Source organism: Euprymna scolopes, chromosome 13, assembly GCF_053919585.1.
Source record: "Euprymna scolopes isolate OS-2025 chromosome 13, ASM5391958v1, whole genome shotgun sequence".
NCBI lineage: Eukaryota > Metazoa > Mollusca > Cephalopoda > Sepiida > Sepiolidae > Euprymna > Euprymna scolopes.
In genome coordinates, this window is record NC_136494.1 from 143,376,905 (window position 1) to 143,397,840 (window position 20,936).

Sequence of the window (20,936 nt, forward strand, 5' to 3'; positions counted from 1 at the left end):
CAAGTAGATTTATTTAATCATTTTTAAGTGACTTTAAGGGAATTTGTAGGAATTAACAAATAAATCTAATAAGTATGAGTTATTGAAGAATTACCTCCATATTTTTCAAAATGGCAGGCAAGATAGTTCACTTCTTGAATATTGATAAAATTTGATTCTCCTTATTTAAAAAGAAAACTTTATCAATTTGCATGATTTTTGGAATATGTTATTCTTGTTTCATCATGGGTACATACATCAAAAAAGATTTTTCTTGATGTTTTATTTTTTACTGGGGGGGGGGGGTCTGAACAAGAACCCCATTATCTTAAAGAAATAAATTCTGATGCTCATTGTGGTGAATGATCAAATTGCTTTTATTTTCTTCAAAATGATTTTATTCGCAATTGTCTGTGGTTGTTAATTTAACAAATTTAATTAGATCAGTTCTCAACTCCAAAAATACTGTACTCATTGCAAACATTTGTTAAAGGATTTTACAGGACAAATATCAACCATTGCTGGCAATAAATGTTAGTTAATTAATTAGTTAATTATTAACTTTTGATAGTTATTTATGAATTAAATACAAAAACATACCTTGTTTGTTTTAAATAAAATTCACACGTGAAGTCATATCAACAGTTGGCAAAATATAAATTAACACGTAACCATTTTAGTTTTACACACACAGACACAGAGAAAGACCGTCTGCATGTATTTACATGATGAGAAAAAGAGAGAAAAATATACAAAAACATTCGTTTATGTACAGATAAAGAGAAGATAACTTTAAATTAGTTAAAAGTTTAAATGATACGTCATCACAAACGTCATCACGGACAATGGGAAGCAACTCTTTACATGATCCAAGGGACACAACTTCAACAGATCACTAATTTTAATAAACGCTTTTCATGAAGTCTTCATCTGTAAAATTGTCTGCTACAACGATCTCTTTTCAATGAACATTCATCACATGAATATCTTTAGAATATTTCAGCTTTACATTTCCTCTTTTCAACTTTAGACAGAATTTGTTCATTTTCTAAATTTGTTGTAGACATTATTTCAATGACAGCATTACTTTGAAACACTAGTTCCTGTTAGATGAGCAAAGTTAAGCAACGTCAAGCCTGGTTAGTACGAAAATGGGTGACAATTTGGAAATACCAAGTGCTGTATATGCATTCCACTTGTTTTCCAATTGTGGCAGGGATATCTCCAGAGAAGACCCTAACTTACCTTATATGTGCTTCCGGGTTGCACTTGCTTACACCACCGCATTTATATTTGCCCTCTATCGCCCCCACAACAACTGAGTTACTATCTTTAAGAGTATATCGGAGAAAATTGACCACATCCTGTCTGCCCATCCCGCGGCTAACATTCACATTTGCGGTGACTTCAATGTCCACAATGTTGAATGGCTCACCCACTCAAATAAGACTGACGATGAGGGGAGGTTCTGCCATGATTTTGCCATTGCATATGACCTCACTCAGATTGTTCGCGAGCCCACCCATGCGCCCGATACTACCGGTCAGTACGCAAGCCTTCTAGACCTTTTTCTCTCCACTTCCCTCGAGCTATGCTCATGTGCCGTTCTATCTCCTCTGGGATCCTCCGACCACTCCGTTGTATCAGTTAAGATAAAAATGAAACATAATAAGTCTACAGATGTACCTCTCCACCGTACTGTATACCGATACTCTATGACTGACTGAGATAGCTTCCGTACATTCATATCTGATCTACCTCTCCATTCCATGTTTAAAAAGGATGTGTCCTCTATAGTATCAGACCTGACTGAATGGTAACTTGTTGGCATAGACCAATTAATACCATCCAAAACATTCCAACAAAAACCTAACAGTCAGCCATGGTTCTCCCCTGAATGTGCTGCTGCCATCGCACACAGAAATCACTTTTTCCATAACTACCAACGTAATAGATGCACTGAGACTAAAGCTGCTTTCAGGACCGCCAGCAACCACTGTAAAAGAGTAATAAAAAATGCAAGAAAGCTATATGCTCAATCCGTTAAATCCAAAGTAGCTGAGCAGCGGCTTGGTTCCCACTAGTTCTGGCAAATAGCAAATAGAATTTTGAACAGAAGCGTGCGTTCTACCCCAACAATTATCAATGGTCCAGAGGTCATCTCGTCAGCATCCGACAAGGCCAAAATATTTGCCAAGAACTTTGCAGCAAATTCTACCCTATGTGACGAAGGCCATCAACTCCCCGTATTTCCTCCTACAACACGCTAGGTAACAAACAAATATCTGTGTGTGAGGTCGCCAAGCTAATCAAGAACCTTGACTCCAGTAAAGCAACTGGCCCTGACGGTATTCCAATTATAGTATCAAAAAAGCTACAACCAGAACTTGCCCCCATACTTACCAAACTTTAAGCATTGCCTTAAGGAGAAGTGCTTTCTAACATCCTGGAAAACCTCATCAGTATGCCCTGTATTTAAGAATTCAGGTGATAAGTCATCTCCCTCTCAATACAGACCAATAAGTCTCCTGGGTGTCATGAGTAAGTTGCTGGAATCCATATTAAATAGAGAAGTAGTCAACCACCTCAGCAGAAATAATCTTCTTAATGACACGCAATATGGTTTCCGTTCTGCTAGATCTACAGCTGACGTGCTAACAGTTATACCACATAGAATTAGCAAATCTCTTGACAAAGGCTTCATTTCTAGGGCAATTGCTCTTGACATATACAAAGGCCTTAATAAGATATAGCATAAAGGCCTACTTCACAAGATTTTCACCTATGGTATAACTGGAAATGTTTTCTCTATCATTAAATCATTTCTCTCTGATGGGCTCATAAGAGTAGTGGTTGATGGGCAGAAATCAGAGGCATACAGTATTAATGCTGGAGTCCCTCAGGGGTCCATCCTGGGCCCAACTCTCTACTTGATCTACATCAATGATCTCCCAAAACACATACTTAAATCATTCGTTGACATTTATGCTGATGACACAACTATCTATGGCAACACATCAAAGGCCGTAAATGACAAAGTTCTCTCTGATTCCCTCACCTCTGATCTTGAACACGTCGTTCGGGGGGGGGGGGGGGAGATGGCTGGTTACCTTTAATGCATCTAAGACCAAGCTCCTATCAATGCATCATAAACGCTCTGATCCCCACCATCTGGCATCAATTGAAATGAATGGCTCTTGTCTAGGGGAGGCCCCATGTTTAGATAAGCTTCTGGGTTTGACCTTTACTCCTGATCTGAAATGGAACATATACATCAAGTCTGTGGCCAAGGTCGCTTGGAAAATGGTGGGATCCTTCTACCGCTCCAGAAGATATCTCACTAATGATGCAATTCTCTATCTGTATAAAAGCCAAGTACGTCCAAGGATGGATTACTGCTGCCACATCTGGGCAGGAGCTGTTAAAAACAGTCTATCCTGCCTTGACAGAGTACAAAATAGACTTTGTGGCTTGGTGGGGAACCTTTTCTCTTCCCTGCAACCTCTCTCCCACAGAAGAGACGTTGCGAGCATGTCTCTGTTTTATCATTATTTCCATGGCAAGTGCTCGTCTGAGCTCTATTCTCTGGTCCCCCCCCCCAACCCGCCAATCTTTCACGAGAAACACCCATCTGGCTGAAACCACTGTCAATAATTTTCCCCACTCTTTATCCGTGCCTAAATCAAAACGTAGATTTCATGAACAAAGCTTCTTTCTTAGAACTGCATGGCTGTGGAACTCTCTGCCGCTTGCCTGTTTCACCCCCGAATTCAACTTGGATGTCTTCAAGTCCAACACAAACAAATTTCTGATGAACCGCCTCCTTAAGTAATGACACCTTATCAAATCCCCAATACTAACTATTACTACGATACTATCCCATTGATTACTGTACACACAATAACCCTTATCCCTGAGTGGCTCCTGGGCCTTGATAAGTGGTGACCCACATGTAAAAAAAAAAAAAAAAAAAAAGGAAAAAAAAAAAAAATTATCCTGCATTTTTCCTTGCTGCTGGAATCAAGCATAGCTGATTCAGATGCGTAATTAGGAATGGCGCAACTTTTTGTTTCACAGTTACAGGGGATATCGATTGTTTTTCAAGACTAAATGGAAACCATGATGATCCTTATTTCATTGGATACATTTACCATCTAACACAACTGAATATATTAAAACCATCTAACACAACTGAATATATTAAAACCATCTAACACAACTGAATATATTAAAACCATCTAACACAACTGAATATATTAAAACCATCTAACACAACTGAATATATTAAAACCATCTAACACAACTGAATATATTAAAACCATCTAACACAACTGAATATATTAAAACCATCTAACACAACTGAATATATTAAAACCATCTAACACAACTGAATATATTAAAACCATCTAACACAACTGAATATATTAAAACCATCTAACACAACTGAATATATTAAAACCATCTAACACAACTGAATATATTAAAACCATCTAACACAACTGAATATATTAAAACCATCTAACACAACTGAATATATTAAAACCATCTAACACAACTGAATATATTAAAACCATCTAACACAACTGAATATATTAAAACCATCTAACACAACTGAATATATTAAAACCATCTAACACAACTGAATATATTAAAACCATCTAACACAACTGAATATATTAAAACCATCTAACACAACTGAATATATTAAAACCATCTAACACAACTGAATATATTAAAACCATCTAACACAACTGAATATATTAAAACCATCTAACACAACTGAATATATTAAAACCATCTAACACAACTGAATATATTAAAACCATCTAACACAACTGAATATTAAAACCATCTAACACAACTGAATATATTAAAACCATCTAACACAACTGAATATATTAAAACCATCTAACACAACTGAATATATTAAAACCATCTAACACAACTGAATATATTAAAACCATCTAACACAACTGAATATATTAAAACCATCTAACACAACTGAATATATTAAAACCATCTAACACAACTGAATATTAAAACCATCTAACACAACTGAATATATTAAAACCATCTAACACAACTGAATATATTAAAACCATCTAACACAACTGAATATATTAAAACCATCTAACACAACTGAATATATTAAAACCATCTAACACAACTGAATATTAAAACCATCTAACACAACTGAATATATTAAAACCATCTAACACAACTGAATATATTAAAACCATCTAACACAACTGAATATATTAAAACCATCTAACACAACTGAATATATTAAAACCATCTAACACAACTGAATATTAAAACCATCTAACACAACTGAATATATTAAAACCATCTAACACAACTGAATATATTAAAACCATCTAACACAACTGAATATATTAAAACCATCTAACACAACTGAATATATTAAAACCATCTAACACAACTGAATATATTAAAACCATCTAACACAACTGAATATATTAAAACCATCTAACACAACTGAATATATTAAAACCATCTAACACAACTGAATATATTAAAACCATCTAACACAACTGAATATATTAAAACCATCTAACACAACTGAATATATTAAAACCATCTAACACAACTGAATATATTAAAACCATCTAACACAACTGAATATATTAAAACCATCTAACACAACTGAATATATTAAAACCATCTAACACAACTGAATATATTAAAACCATCTAACACAACTGAATATATTAAAACCATCTAACACAACTGAATATATTAAAACCATCTAACACAACTGAATATATTAAAACCATCTAACACAACTGAATATATTAAAACCATCTAACACAACTGAATATATTAAAACCATCTAACACAACTGAATATATTAAAACCATCTAACACAACTGAATATATTAAAACCATCTAACACAACTGAATATTAAAACCATCTAACACAACTGAATATATTAAAACCATCTAACACAACTGAATATTAAAACCATCTAACACAACTGAATATATTAAAACCATCTAACACAACTGAATATATTAAAACCATCTAACACAACTGAATATTAAAACCATCTAACACAACTGAATATATTAAAACCATCTAACACAACTGAATATATTAAAACCATCTAACACAACTGAATATATTAAAACCATCTAACACAACTGAATATATTAAAACCATCTAACACAACTGAATATATTAAAACCATCTAACACAACTGAATATATTAAAACCATCTAACACAACTGAATATATTAAAACCATCTAACACAACTGAATATATTAAAACCATCTAACACAACTGAATATATTAAAACCATCTAACACAACTGAATATTAAAACCATCTAACACAACTGAATATATTAAAACCATCTAACACAACTGAATATATTAAAACCATCTAACACAACTGAATATTAAAACCATCTAACACAACTGAATATATTAAAACCATCTAACACAACTGAATATATTAAAACCATCTAACACAACTGAATATATTAAAACCATCTAACACAACTGAATATATTAAAACCATCTAACACAACTGAATATATTAAAACCATCTAACACAACTGAATATATTAAAACCATCTAACACAACTGAATATATTAAAACCATCTAACACAACTGAATATATTAAAACCATCTAACACAACTGAATATATTAAAACCATCTAACACAACTGAATATATTAAAACCATCTAACACAACTGAATATATTAAAACCATCTAACACAACTGAATATATTAAAACCATCTAACACAACTGAATATATTAAAACCATCTAACACAACTGAATATATTAAAACCATCTAACACAACTGAATATATTAAAACCATCTAACACAACTGAATATTAAAACCATCTAACACAACTGAATATATTAAAACCATCTAACACAACTGAATATATTAAAACCATCTAACACAACTGAATATATTAAAACCATCTAACACAACTGAATATATTAAAACCATCTAACACAACTGAATATTAAAACCATCTAACACAACTGAATATATTAAAACCATCTAACACAACTGAATATTAAAACCATCTAACACAACTGAATATATTAAAACCATCTAACACAACTGAATATATTAAAACCATCTAACACAACTGAATATATTAAAACCATCTAACACAACTGAATATATTAAAACCATCTAACACAACTGAATATATTAAAACCATCTAACACAACTGAATATATTAAAACCATCTAACACAACTGAATATTAAAACCATCTAACACAACTGAATATATTAAAACCATCTAACACAACTGAATATATTAAAACCATCTAACACAACTGAATATATTAAAACCATCTAACACAACTGAATATATTAAAACCATCTAACACAACTGAATATATTAAAACCATCTAACACAACTGAATATATTAAAACCATCTAACACAACTGAATATATTAAAACCATCTAACACAACTGAATATATTAAAACCATCTAACACAACTGAATATATTAAAACCATCTAACACAACTGAATATATTAAAACCATCTAACACAACTGAATATTAAAACCATCTAACACAACTGAATATATTAAAACCATCTAACACAACTGAATATATTAAAACCATCTAACACAACTGAATATATTAAAACCATCTAACACAACTGAATATATTAAAACCATCTAACACAACTGAATATATTAAAACCATCTAACACAACTGAATATATTAAAACCATCTAACACAACTGAATATATTAAAACCATCTAACACAACTGAATATATTAAAACCATCTAACACAACTGAATATATTAAAACCATCTAACACAACTGAATATATTAAAACCATCTAACACAACTGAATATATTAAAACCATCTAACACAACTGAATATATTAAAACCATCTAACACAACTGAATATTAAAACCATCTAACACAACTGAATATATTAAAACCATCTAACACAACTGAATATATTAAAACCATCTAACACAACTGAATATATTAAAACCATCTAACACAACTGAATATATTAAAACCATCTAACACAACTGAATATATTAAAACCATCTAACACAACTGAATATATTAAAACCATCTAACACAACTGAATATATTAAAACCATCTAACACAACTGAATATATTAAAACCATCTAACACAACTGAATATATTAAAACCATCTAACACAACTGAATATATTAAAACCATCTAACACAACTGAATATATTAAAACCATCTTACACAACTGAATATATTAAAACCATCTAACACAACTGAATATATTAAAACCATCTAACACAACTGAATATTAAAACCATCTAACACAACTGAATATATTAAAACCATCTAACACAACTGAATATATTAAAACCATCTAACACAACTGAATATATTAAAACCATCTAACACAACTGAATATATTAAAACCATCTAACACAACTGAATATATTAAAACCATCTAACACAACTGAATATTAAAACCATCTAACACAACTGAATATATTAAAACCATCTAACACAACTGAATATATTAAAACCATCTAACACAACTGAATATATTAAAACCATCTAACACAACTGAATATATTAAAACCATCTAACACAACTGAATATTAAAACCATCTAACACAACTGAATATATTAAAACCATCTAACACAACTGAATATATTAAAACCATCTAACACAACTGAATATATTAAAACCATCTAACACAACTGAATATATTAAAACCATCTAACACAACTGAATATATTAAAACCATCTAACACAACTGAATATATTAAAACCATCTAACACAACTGAATATATTAAAACCATCTAACACAACTGAATATTAAAACCATCTAACACAACTGAATATATTAAAACCATCTAACACAACTGAATATATTAAAACCATCTAACACAACTGAATATATTAAAACCATCTAACACAACTGAATATATTAAAACCATCTAACACAACTGAATATATTAAAACCATCTAACACAACTGAATATATTAAAACCATCTAACACAACTGAATATATTAAAACCATCTAACACAACTGAATATATTAAAACCATCTAACACAACTGAATATATTAAAACCATCTAACACAACTGAATATATTAAAACCATCTAACACAACTGAATATATTAAAACCATCTAACACAACTGAATATATTAAAACCATCTAACACAACTGAATATTAAAACCATCTAACACAACTGAATATATTAAAACCATCTAACACAACTGAATATATTAAAACCATCTAACACAACTGAATATATTAAAACCATCTAACACAACTGAATATATTAAAACCATCTAACACAACTGAATATATTAAAACCATCTAACACAACTGAATATATTAAAACCATCTAACACAACTGAATATATTAAAACCATCTAACACAACTGAATATATTAAAACCATCTAACACAACTGAATATATTAAAACCATCTAACACAACTGAATATATTAAAACCATCTAACACAACTGAATATTAAAACCATCTAACACAACTGAATATATTAAAACCATCTAACACAACTGAATATATTAAAACCATCTAACACAACTGAATATATTAAAACCATCTAACACAACTGAATATATTAAAACCATCTAACACAACTGAATATATTAAAACCATCTAACACAACTGAATATATTAAAACCATCTAACACAACTGAATATATTAAAACCATCTAACACAACTGAATATATTAAAACCATCTAACACAACTGAATATATTAAAACCATCTAACACAACTGAATATATTAAAACCATCTAACACAACTGAATATATTAAAACCATCTTACACAACTGAATATATTAAAACCATCTAACACAACTGAATATATTAAAACCATCTAACACAACTGAATATATTAAAACCATCTAACACAACTGAATATATTAAAACCATCTAACACAACTGAATATATTAAAACCATCTAACACAACTGAATATATCAGATCTTTCGACAGAGGCGACAGATTTTCACAAGATTGGTATCATTTTGAAGCTTGACCCTTCGGATGACAAATATCGAAAAATTGGCCAAAAACATTAATTCCTTCACCCTCAACTGGGCACTTTTCTACAGGGAGGGGTTACTTTTTCGCCGATATTTTCAAAAGTCATCACCTCTTCAATTCTCTAGCCTTAATTTAAACCTACGTCAGTTTTTTCACTTTCTTTTCCTCCTTCGCAGGACGGGTTCGAGCCTGCCTGCCTACTACGACTTTTTTTGTCTTTTTGCTCAACCAACACCCTTACACACACCTCCATTTTCTTTTCCGCCTTCATAGGACGGGTTCAGCCTGCCTGCCTACTACGACTTTTTTTGTCTTTTTGCTCAACCAACATCCTTACACACACCTCCACTTTCTTTTCCGCCTTCATGTCACAAGTTTGGGTCTGTCTGCCTACTACGACTTTTTTTTTTGTTCAACACACACCTACAAACACCCAGGCTAGTTTTTTATACAAAGAAAAATATTTTTAAGCAACTACTGGAGATTTGTAGGCATTACAACATAAATTTAATATGAATTATTGAGTTACTTCCCTTGATTTTTAAGATTTATTTTTCAAAATAGCGGACAAGATAATTATAAAATTTAATTTTCTTATTTAAAAATAAAACTTGATCAATTTGCATGATTTTTGGAATATATTATTTCTGTTTAGTCACGGGTGAACACAAACAGATTTTTCTTGATTTTTTGATTTTTTTACTGGAAGGGACAAGTGTTAGGAAATGGATCGAGAAATAGAGGGAGGTGTGTAAATTATATTATAGACACATTTTTCCGGAAGTGAGGGTCAGCTGATCAGATTTGCATGCGAGTCACATGATCAGGTTAGCTGGAATCAGTGAGTTGGATTTGGGATGTAGACAAGAGTAGACGACTTAATGGGTCATCTCCTCCCCTTCATTGTAGGGGGAGGGGGCGAGCTGACATGTGTGAAAATAAGATCTAGAAGTCCACCACGCAAGCCAGAGATTCACTTTCCATCCTTCTGCGATCGATATCTGGAAAGTGAATAAAACTATAAAACCAATTCATCATCTTGCAGTGAATGAATCTTCATCCAAAACAGGTTCCAGTCTCCCCTCCAAGACTGGAGATGAATTCCAGGTGGAACATCAACGACGCATTAAGGTATGTCCAACATACATGTACCACACACACAACTACATATGAACAATTAAATATGAATATACAACAAATATACAGAACAAATTGACGATCACACACACGGTTCCACCTTTATGATAACAATACAACACAAGAACCTCATTTCTTGGGGAACAAGAACCTCATTTCTTGGGGAACAAGAACCTCATTTCTTGGGGAACAAGAACCTCATTTCTTGGGGAACAAGAAACTCATTTCTTGGGGAACAAGAAACTCATTTCTTGGGGAACAAGAACTTCATTTCTTGGGGAACAAGAACCTCATTTCTTGGGGAACAAGAACCTCATTTCTTGGGGAACAAGAACCTCATTTCTTGGGGAACAAGAACCTCATTTCTTGGGGAACAAGAACTTCATTTCTTGGGGAACAAGAACCTCATTTCTTGGGGAACAAGAACCTCATTTCTTGGGGAACAAGAACTTCATTTCTTGGGGAACAAGAACTTCATTTCTTGGAGAAAGAAATCTGTACAGAATTTCGAATGGAATCCTTTATTTAATCCATGGGTCGTAAGAATAATATTAATTTAGTAAGAACCCTGGCATAATATATAAAGTAAAATTCAGTTCTAAGTGACACTTTTCCTGGAAGTTGAAAGTCCAATCATGTGCGAGTGATACTAAGAATACAATTGTGAATTATTTAAAACTTCTACCAGTTCATTGCTGAAAAAACAGGAGCATACTACTCTCGTGAATTAAATAAAGGGTTCTGTTAAAACTTTTGTGCAGATTCACATTCAACAGAAAGATTTCCTGACTTTTACAAGATACACCTGAAGGTCAAAGGTTACATTGACAGGAACATTGTTGCAATAACAATGAAGATGAGAAGAATAATCGAAATAATCAAATTGATTTAACTTTATCTATCAAATCTATTAGTTGACCATGAAAACTGAGTATTCTATTTATTATGTATTTATTTTAATTTTACTTTGGGTCGTCTTTTAAAAAATAAAAATGCAAGCAAAAATTCTCCAGGCAACATCGGGCAACTAGTTATAAATTAAAAGATTATTTTAGTGGTTTATGGATGCCGAGCTTAAACAGAACTTCACAATACATCGTAAAATCCTAATGAAAAATTTTTACTATCATCTGACTCTTCATACAGTTATGGTTGATCTTGGTATAGGGATTTCTTTTCAATTGCATCCTCAGACAGAGACTAAATGTAGCATAATATATTTTAAATTTCTAAAATAAAAAAAAAATGTGTGTGCATGTGCAGTGGGGGGGGGGGGGAGTGACATACCTTCCACTTTGGTGTCATCCTTGGCTTTATACTCTGTACTTTTAAGGGCCAATTCCACACCGTAACCAGACAGACGGACTAGACGATTAGTAGGATTCTGTTTAGAAATTCAAAGAAAAGTAGTTAATAATTTTATTTCAATGAAACAGAATGAGAAACATACATAAACTTTCGAACGCTGCATTCAATGGTTTTATTTTTATTTTAATGTGTATGTGCTGTGTGGAGAATCAGAGAGAGATCGAGTGTCATTCAATGCAAAATGGGTTCACAAAAATATACTTGTCTAAAAAGTTGGCACTTCTAGACCCAAACTATAAGTGCAGATGATTGGGGCAGACACACTCACTTGACTGTCAACTTTTTACTGAGGTGAAGTTGGATGACTATCTTATTGAAATGTTTGTTATCTTGGTGATATGTTAACTGTTGCAGGTGGTTGTGAGTTTAGCTCTACTATTAGGGAAAAAATCAGTATGTATGGTAAATCATGACATCACAAGCTCTAAAATTCAGTGAAACCATTTGAGGATTTCTTTTTATATAGGATCAAGCCATAGAGTGAATGCGGTATTTTGGTAAGAGTATCTAGCATGGGTAAGCTCAAAAGTTTTTGACAGAATTGGATGATAATCAACCCACCTCCCCCTCACAAAATGATTCAGGCTTCATACCTAAAACACAAAAAAAAAAATGAATTTAATATTATTACATACATTTTTACCAGCATTCTCCATGGCAAAAGTATAACACATTTATATTAAAATTTTTATTTCTTTACCTCTATCTATTTATATCTTTCTCTCTTTCCCCTCTCCTATTCCCCTCTACCTTTTCCTCCTCCTCTATTTTCTCCTCTCTATCCCCTTTCCTCCACCCAGCCCATTCCTCTCGCTAAACATACATACACGCATGCACACATGCCATGACAGCAAGTGCAGGTTCTGCCACACAGAACTAGAGAGCATGAGCCACCGGACATCCAGTTGTAAGGTTCTGCTGGAGGACAGCTACTATATGATGCGACACAATGGAGTGTGTAAATATCTATACTGAACGATCGGAAAAAAAAGTTGAATACCAAATGCAGCAGCAAGTTCTGGGAACATAACAGAAAGAATATTTGGAAATGTCACCCACCAGCCACTATGACAATGCAACATACTTGAAAACAGAGCCAGAAAACCTGACAAAGTGATATGGAACAAAGAGAAAGAAGCAACCTTAGTAGAAGTTAGTGTACCCCATTGATGCTGGGTTAAACAAAGTTGAGAGCGAAAAGATAACGAAATTGCAACGTCTTATATACGACATGAAAAGAAATTGGAATCTTAGGAAGATCTCCATCATTCCAGTAATTATAGCAGCAACTTGACTCATAAAATTTCAAAAACTACCTGACAAATATACCCGGTGAACTAAGTGCAAAAGAGATTCAAACATTTACATTTAAAAGGGGCGATCAGAATCTTAAAATCTCTCGGTTGGAATATATAAAATAGTAGGTGAATGTTTGGTATCCAGTAGGATGCCCCATCATCAGCTTGAACAAACTGATAAGAAAATTAAAAACAATTCTCCTTCATATACATTCCACAAGGAAGCAATCAACATAAGTAATCAAAAATCAGGGTTATTTCCCTTTAGTTAGTCCATGAAATGCTTGGAAAACCGATCCTTCTTGCTGCATTCTTCATTAGTTCAATGCCAAAGAATGAATTTTTTACTCATCCATGTCAAGCAAATAAATACCAACTTTGTATGTGTTTTTTGTATTTTTAGTTTTTGCTGGACATCTATACACACAATATTTGCTCACTATATAATAGATGAATGTGAAATTTTGTCTAAAATTGTGAGTTCTTCTTCTTAATGAGGGGGAGGAGAGTTATAATGGTCAAGTTAAGAGTGTAATGCTGCATGTAGAGGAGTGTTGCACTCATTCACCCCCTTGTTCATGGATATGCAATATCTGGTCAGATCAATTCTAATAGTCGATCTGCAAGACTGAACATATCAAAGCTTGACAAACTACATTTGTTTGACCATGTTGAGAGGAGCAATTCTTTCAGGAGAAAAGGCAAAATTATTCAAATTGAAGATCAAAGGAAGTCGGACAAGCCAGAAAACTTGAACACCAACAATCAACGGATCTTAGACAACAGAATTTGAAACCAAGCTTTCTAAATAAGAAACGAGTAAAAAGAAAAGCATTTTTTCTTAAGGTATATTGTCATTTGGTAGAAAGGAGCTACTATTTGGGATCGTATCTAATAGAGGACTGTGGGGAGTTGAGTAGTGAGATGTCTGTTCAGATTACATTTAAACTTCTAGAGCTTAAAGCAATCAAGGAAATAGGAAACAGAAAGGTAATTCCACAATCTGGCAGTTCGAGAGAAAATGTATTGGAATAAAAGGCTTTCTAGTAGCTAGGGTCCTTAATAATGAAGGAGTGATATTTTGCTGCTTGTCAGGAATATATACGTCATGAGGGAACAAGTGGGTTCATTAGAGCACATTCCATTAAACTACTTTTAAAACAGGTAACATTGTAGCGACGGAACAAAAGGTTGCTGTCAAAATTAGAAATTGGACAAACTTTCTTGAAATAAATTCATTTCAAAACAAAGAACTAAGTTATTAAATGAAAGGAAAAACGTATCAACATTTAGAAAATTCCTCAGAACTATAACTTACGAGAATGAAATGGCGGAGGACATAGTTGATTTCTTTTTTCACAGCTAACTGCTGAAGTCTTCGATGGAATGTTTGGAAAGTGGCACTGCCTAGTCGTGCATAGAGAATCACTAAGACATCAGCTTTAGCATTGTTTGGGAATTGGTGGTCGAATGCGTAAGTTAAAGGCCTCGATCTGTTACAAAAAAAACAAAAAAAAAACAATATTATAAAGTTTTTCATGAAACTATTTTTTTAGTGTTTTTTTTACTTTGTAAATGTTTTTTTACTTCATCAAACAGTATCACCACATACTGCAGATGATGATCTATCATGAATTAAGCATCCCTAAGACCATCACTCTTTCTACATTGTTTAGCAGATTGATAGATCTAAAAGTCCTGGAATATACATCGTCATTATCCATAAATTCCTTTTTTTCTTCTTTTTTTTGCACTCTTCCACCTGACATTCTAGACCAGTTATCAATTATTTAAGCTTTTCCATATTTTTTGGGATTAATTATAAGCATTTCGAAAAGTTTTTTTTTTTTTATAATTCAATTTTTTATTCATACTTTCAGACAGGAAAAATTTAGCATACATTTCTGGAGTTTTGAGATGAGGATTGATTATTTGAGTTATTCGAACTACTGTTCTCATCTTATGTCTTATTCTCACATTTCAGCCAATGTAATTTGCAAGGACTCATGGTGTAATGGATAAAGCACTAGGTTATATTCAGTTCTAAGTAACCTTCTTCTGGAGGCTGAAAGTTCAATCCTCAGTACAAGAAATACTAAGAATATAATTGCAAATTACTTGGCCATGGCTGATGGAAGGAGAGCACGCTATCCTTGTGAATCAAATGAAGGTTCCTTTAAAATCTAATTGATTCAAATCTCATACTCTAGCCTATTGCCATATATACACACACATTTTTTTTACTTGTGAGTCACCACTTATCAAGACCTCAAAGCCACTTGAGGATAAAGATTAATAAGTGTAAAGTGGTAGTTTAGTAATTGTTAAGGGTGTAAATTGGGTAGAATTTGATTATTTATGGGGATAGCTCAACAAGAATTTGTTTACATTGGCTTTGAAGGCTACCATGTTATAATTAACCGGAAAGCAGAACAGTGTTCCACAGGCGGACAATTCTGGGAAAGAAACTTTGTTCATGGAATCTGTGTTTAGATTTAGGCACAGATAGAGAGTCGGGGAAATTGTTTATAGTGGTTGTAGCTACTAGAGTGCTTTTTTGTGAAAGTTTGGCAAGGGGGATCATAGATTGGAGTTCAGTGGAGCACTTGCCATGAAAATAATGATAGAGCAGAGACAGGCTCACGTCTCTTCTGCGGGAAAGAGGTTGCAGGGAAGAGAAAAGGGTATCACCTACTAGGTTTCAAAGCCAGTTTTGCACTCTATCGAGGCTGAATAGGGCTTGTTGAGCAACTCTTACCCAGATGTAGCAGCAGTACTGCATTTTAGGTCATACTTGGCTCTTTTACAAATAGAGGATTGCATCGGCAGTGAGATACCTGCCAGAGTGGTACAGTGACCCAACCATTTTTTCAGAGATCTTAGCCACAGACTTGATGTATGTATTCCATTTCAGATTAGGAGTAAAGGTCAGTCCCAGAAACTTGTCAAGACGTGGAGCTTCTTTCATTTCAACTGGAGTGTGAAGGGGGTCAGAACGATTATGATGAAACGAGAGAAGCTTGATTTTGGATTCATTAAAATTAACCAGTCATCTTTTTCTCCATTGCACCATGTTCTCAACAAAATACATTTACATTAATTTGATAAAATGATCAGAAAAATTAAAGTCTTTAAAAAAATTCAAGTGATTCGTCACCTTGTCACTGCTGATTTGATCAGATGATCTATCTCATTAACATCACATGTCATGACTCCATGAACATTCACGAATGCTTCACAATCAGTTTGCGTTTTGTCACCCGCAGACATTGCAAGTTTGTCCTCTTTTGCCATCTGCAAAAAAAACCCAGAATGAATAATGAATACTTGTTTACATATTTTTTTTTCATATTTATTGATATGGACAGAAGACAGACAAAAATATGTACACAAACACACACATATTTATACTAGCACCCAATAATAATTTAGGATTTTACCAAACATATACATATTATTGCTTAAGAGTGTACTGAAGCTTTAAAAAAATGTATTAATTATTTAACTCTAAATGTTATGTTGAGCAATTTTATTTTTACTAATATTTTTTGCATTGACATTACTTTTTTAATGGTTGTAAATTGGGGGGGGGGCACAGGCTACTAAATGGTAAGGTTTACAAAATAATAAGCTGCTCATATTATTTACTATATAACTGAGAATACATATTCTAAAATTTATAATAAATCTTTTTGACCAGCAAAATAAAAATAAGACTTCCGGGCAATACTGTGTATTGTGGGTTTGATATAAATAAATTGTGGCAATATACAAACCTGGTCGTGCATCACAACCTCAGGTGAATGTACCCGAAGAGACATGGATAATCTCAGCATGTTAATTTGCAACGTTGAAAGGTAAGCACTCGCCAATTCCAACAGAATTTTGTACAAAGATTCATCAGTTTCTGGACAGAGAAGAAAAAAAAAAAAAACATAATTGAGAACAAAAAAGAATAAAATATAATTTACCAATTCTCCATTCTATAATAAAGATCAATTTGGATTTATCTGTATCTATATTAAATATATACCCCCTCTTCACGCCAAATTTAGAAGGTAAAAAACTACCTTATGAAATCATTTTAACTGTTTAGAGAAAGAGAAAGCAAATAGCAAGGTTGATTTTCATGCCTTAGATCTGATAACCTCAATAAAATTAGATAGGCATAATCCCAAATAGAAATCCCTTACACTTAAGTGGCAATGTACCTTGTTCTGGATAAATAAGAATAAAAAAATTAAAGAACAAGAAAATTACATTAGGGATCATATATTTTTTGCAACAGTAACAGGATTCAACCATTTTCTTCCTTTGTTGCTAAAACAAACTAGATATAAGTCTTCTATTTTAGATCTGGATTGAAACTCAGTCCTTGAAGATGATCAAAATAAGAGGATTTCTCGAGAAAAGAGCCTTTGAGTGTTTATATATATATATATATATATATATATATATAAATAAAATGAACTCATTTTTTCCTGTCTGATTTTGACATTAATAGGATTAAAAATCAAGATATTTCATGCAAATATAATATGCACAAACGGCAGAACAATATCCGAGGTGTGTTATAGGCTTATTATTTCTCAAATTCCTCGATAATCTTAGATTTCTATACTTTTTCTGCTGAGAAGTCACGGCCAAAATCGGTTAAGATCAATGGAAGTGGTAAAATATTTTCTCTCTAATAAATTCCTCCTCCCCCTGCCACCACTTAACACCGTTTGGAGATCGTTCACAAGGAACAGTTGAGAAGAGAACACCGGTTTGGCTTCGTAGTTATTTCATGTGAAGTTATTTAAAATCACTAAACTAAGCTGCAGTGCTCTGTGGCGTAGTGGTTAGCGTGCTGGACAATTCACATTATATTTTCACGTTCGCGCCGACCTACCGTAGTCGTTTTTTTTTTTTTTTTTATTCCTAAAAAACTGGAATGGACTTTTCTTGGTGGCCGAACTGTTAACGTTGCAGATGTTTTTTTGTTTTTTGTTTTTTTTTCACACTTTATTTTCCTACTTTTACTCATGACTCCGGGTTTGATCCTTCCTACTTACCTACCATAACATTTTTTTAAACTCCCCCCCCCCCGTCCCGGAAATAAACACTCGGGCAACGCCGGGTACCCCCGCTAGTATATAATAAAAGTGAAAGTTAAATTGTTTCAATTACATGATACAAGATTTAAAAAAGAAAAAATGATTTAATGTGAACTAAAATAAAACATTTAAATAAAAATAAATATTAAGAGGCAGAGAAAACGAACTTACCATGTTTAAGGCTGTCTGCATTTCTTTGTGAAATGGCTTCAACAAAACCCCAGAAATAGTCTTCATTTTCTGTGGCTAAAAATTCACTGAAATGAAAATTTATCACAAGAATTATCCAAAGTTTCATGGCTAGAAGAGATTAATCATATCATTGGGACGTTTTGGCGTGGCTGATTCAGCGAAGGGACAATTCGACGTCAACCACGAGAGTCACATTTTTATAAAGATTTTATAACTTTTTTAAAAACTTAAGAAAAACAATATGAAAACGTATCACTTTAATTGTTTTTAAGAAAATCATGTTTCTGAAAAACGTTTTGATTATTTTCTAATTAAGTTTTTAAGTATTAAAAATTTTTAAATATTTTTAAAGTTTCTTTTTGTACTTATGTTAGCATGCTGAAACAATGTTATTTAGAAAGCCATCCTTAACATTTTTTTTTTTTTCACGTGGGGGTCACCACTTATCAAGGCCCGAAGGCCACTCAGGGATAAGGGTTATTGCGTGTACAGTAATCAATGAGATAGTATTGTAGTAATCATTAGTATTGGGGGTTTTGATAGTGTGTCTTACTTAAGGGGGCGGTTTGTCAAGAGTTTGTTTATGTTGGACTTGAAGGCATCCAAGTTGTAGTCAGGTGGGAAACAGACAAGCGGCAGAGAGTTCCACTGGCGTGCAGTTCTAAGAAAGAAGCTTTGCTCATGGAATCTACGTTTGGATTTAGGCACAGATAAAGAGTGGGGAAAATTATTGACAGTAGTTTCAGCCAGACGGGTGTTTCTCGTGAAAGATTGGCGAGGGGGGACGAGGAAGGGAGAATGTTTTGTAACTATTCTGTACTTTCACCTAACAATTTAATAAAAAAAGATATTGTAAAACTTCAATTTAACTTGAAAATACTATTTAAAAAATAGCACAGTAACATAAGTGCAAAAGCGGTGCTCATTTTTTTTAAATTAAGAAATACAATATGAAAATACAATCTCCTTGTTGATGACTGAATGTTGTTTTTGTGGTGTTGTGTCTTGAATAAACACGGTTCAAAGTTTTTAATGTTTATATCAATTTAAGTGTTTTTTTACGGAAAAATCATGTTTTGCAAAACTCTGGTAAATTTTTTTATAATTAATTTAATGATTAAAAACTAAAATATTGTAATTTTTTTTTAAATTGAGAACAAAAATATGAAAATATAATCTCGTTGACGACTGAGCGTTGTTGTTTTTGTATTGTGTTTAAAATAAACATGGTTATTTCTAAATTCATTTTTTTTTTTTTAAATCAAATTAAATTTTTTCTTTTAATAAATTTTATTTCAATTACATTCAAAGAAAAAAATATCTTTGTTTACCGAGTTAATTTAAAAACTATAAAAAAAAACTGACTATAACGATGAAGTATTAATTTGAGGCCAAATCGGCTACACTGAAACGTTACATTATTTTGTAAAGTTATTATAAAAAAAAATGACTTAAGTGCCATCAGCTAGAATTGAAACCAAAAGATTTAGTGCTCCAGTTGCATCCCCAACCATTTAAGATATTGTGAAATAGCTAAGAAAGATTTAAAATTAAACCAATTTAAGCTATGAATGAATTTGCACATGCACAAAAGTAATAGAAATATGTTGGCAAGTTGAAATGAACATTGTGCATTTCAACTAGACCACATGTATGATCACTATTTCTTGTTAATTTCATGTGACCAGTAGTTTGAAAGCTTATTGGTTAAATATTTACACACACACACATTTTATTTATATAGATTAAATCATTAAAAAATTGTTTAGGGGGGGGGCAGGATTTTCAAAAAAATATGTTCTTTTACAAAGAAG

General features: G+C 32.6%; 1 protein-coding gene across 1 annotated transcript in view; it reads right to left on the reverse strand.

The window, feature by feature from the left end:
* The window catches only part of LOC145292211 (UDP-glucose:glycoprotein glucosyltransferase 1-like), a 300,458-nt gene that overhangs the window by 254,418 nt on the left and 25,104 nt on the right, over nt 1-20,936 (reverse strand). The window contains exons 3-7 of the mRNA XM_080138524.1: nt 19,102-19,187; nt 17,608-17,738; nt 16,989-17,125; nt 15,150-15,324; nt 12,453-12,549 (exon numbers count right to left, since the gene is read on the reverse strand). Of these exons, the coding sequence (XP_079994650.1) occupies nt 12,453-12,549; nt 15,150-15,324; nt 16,989-17,125; nt 17,608-17,738; nt 19,102-19,187 (626 nt within the window). The remainder of the gene's footprint in view (nt 1-12,452; nt 12,550-15,149; nt 15,325-16,988; nt 17,126-17,607; nt 17,739-19,101; nt 19,188-20,936) is intronic.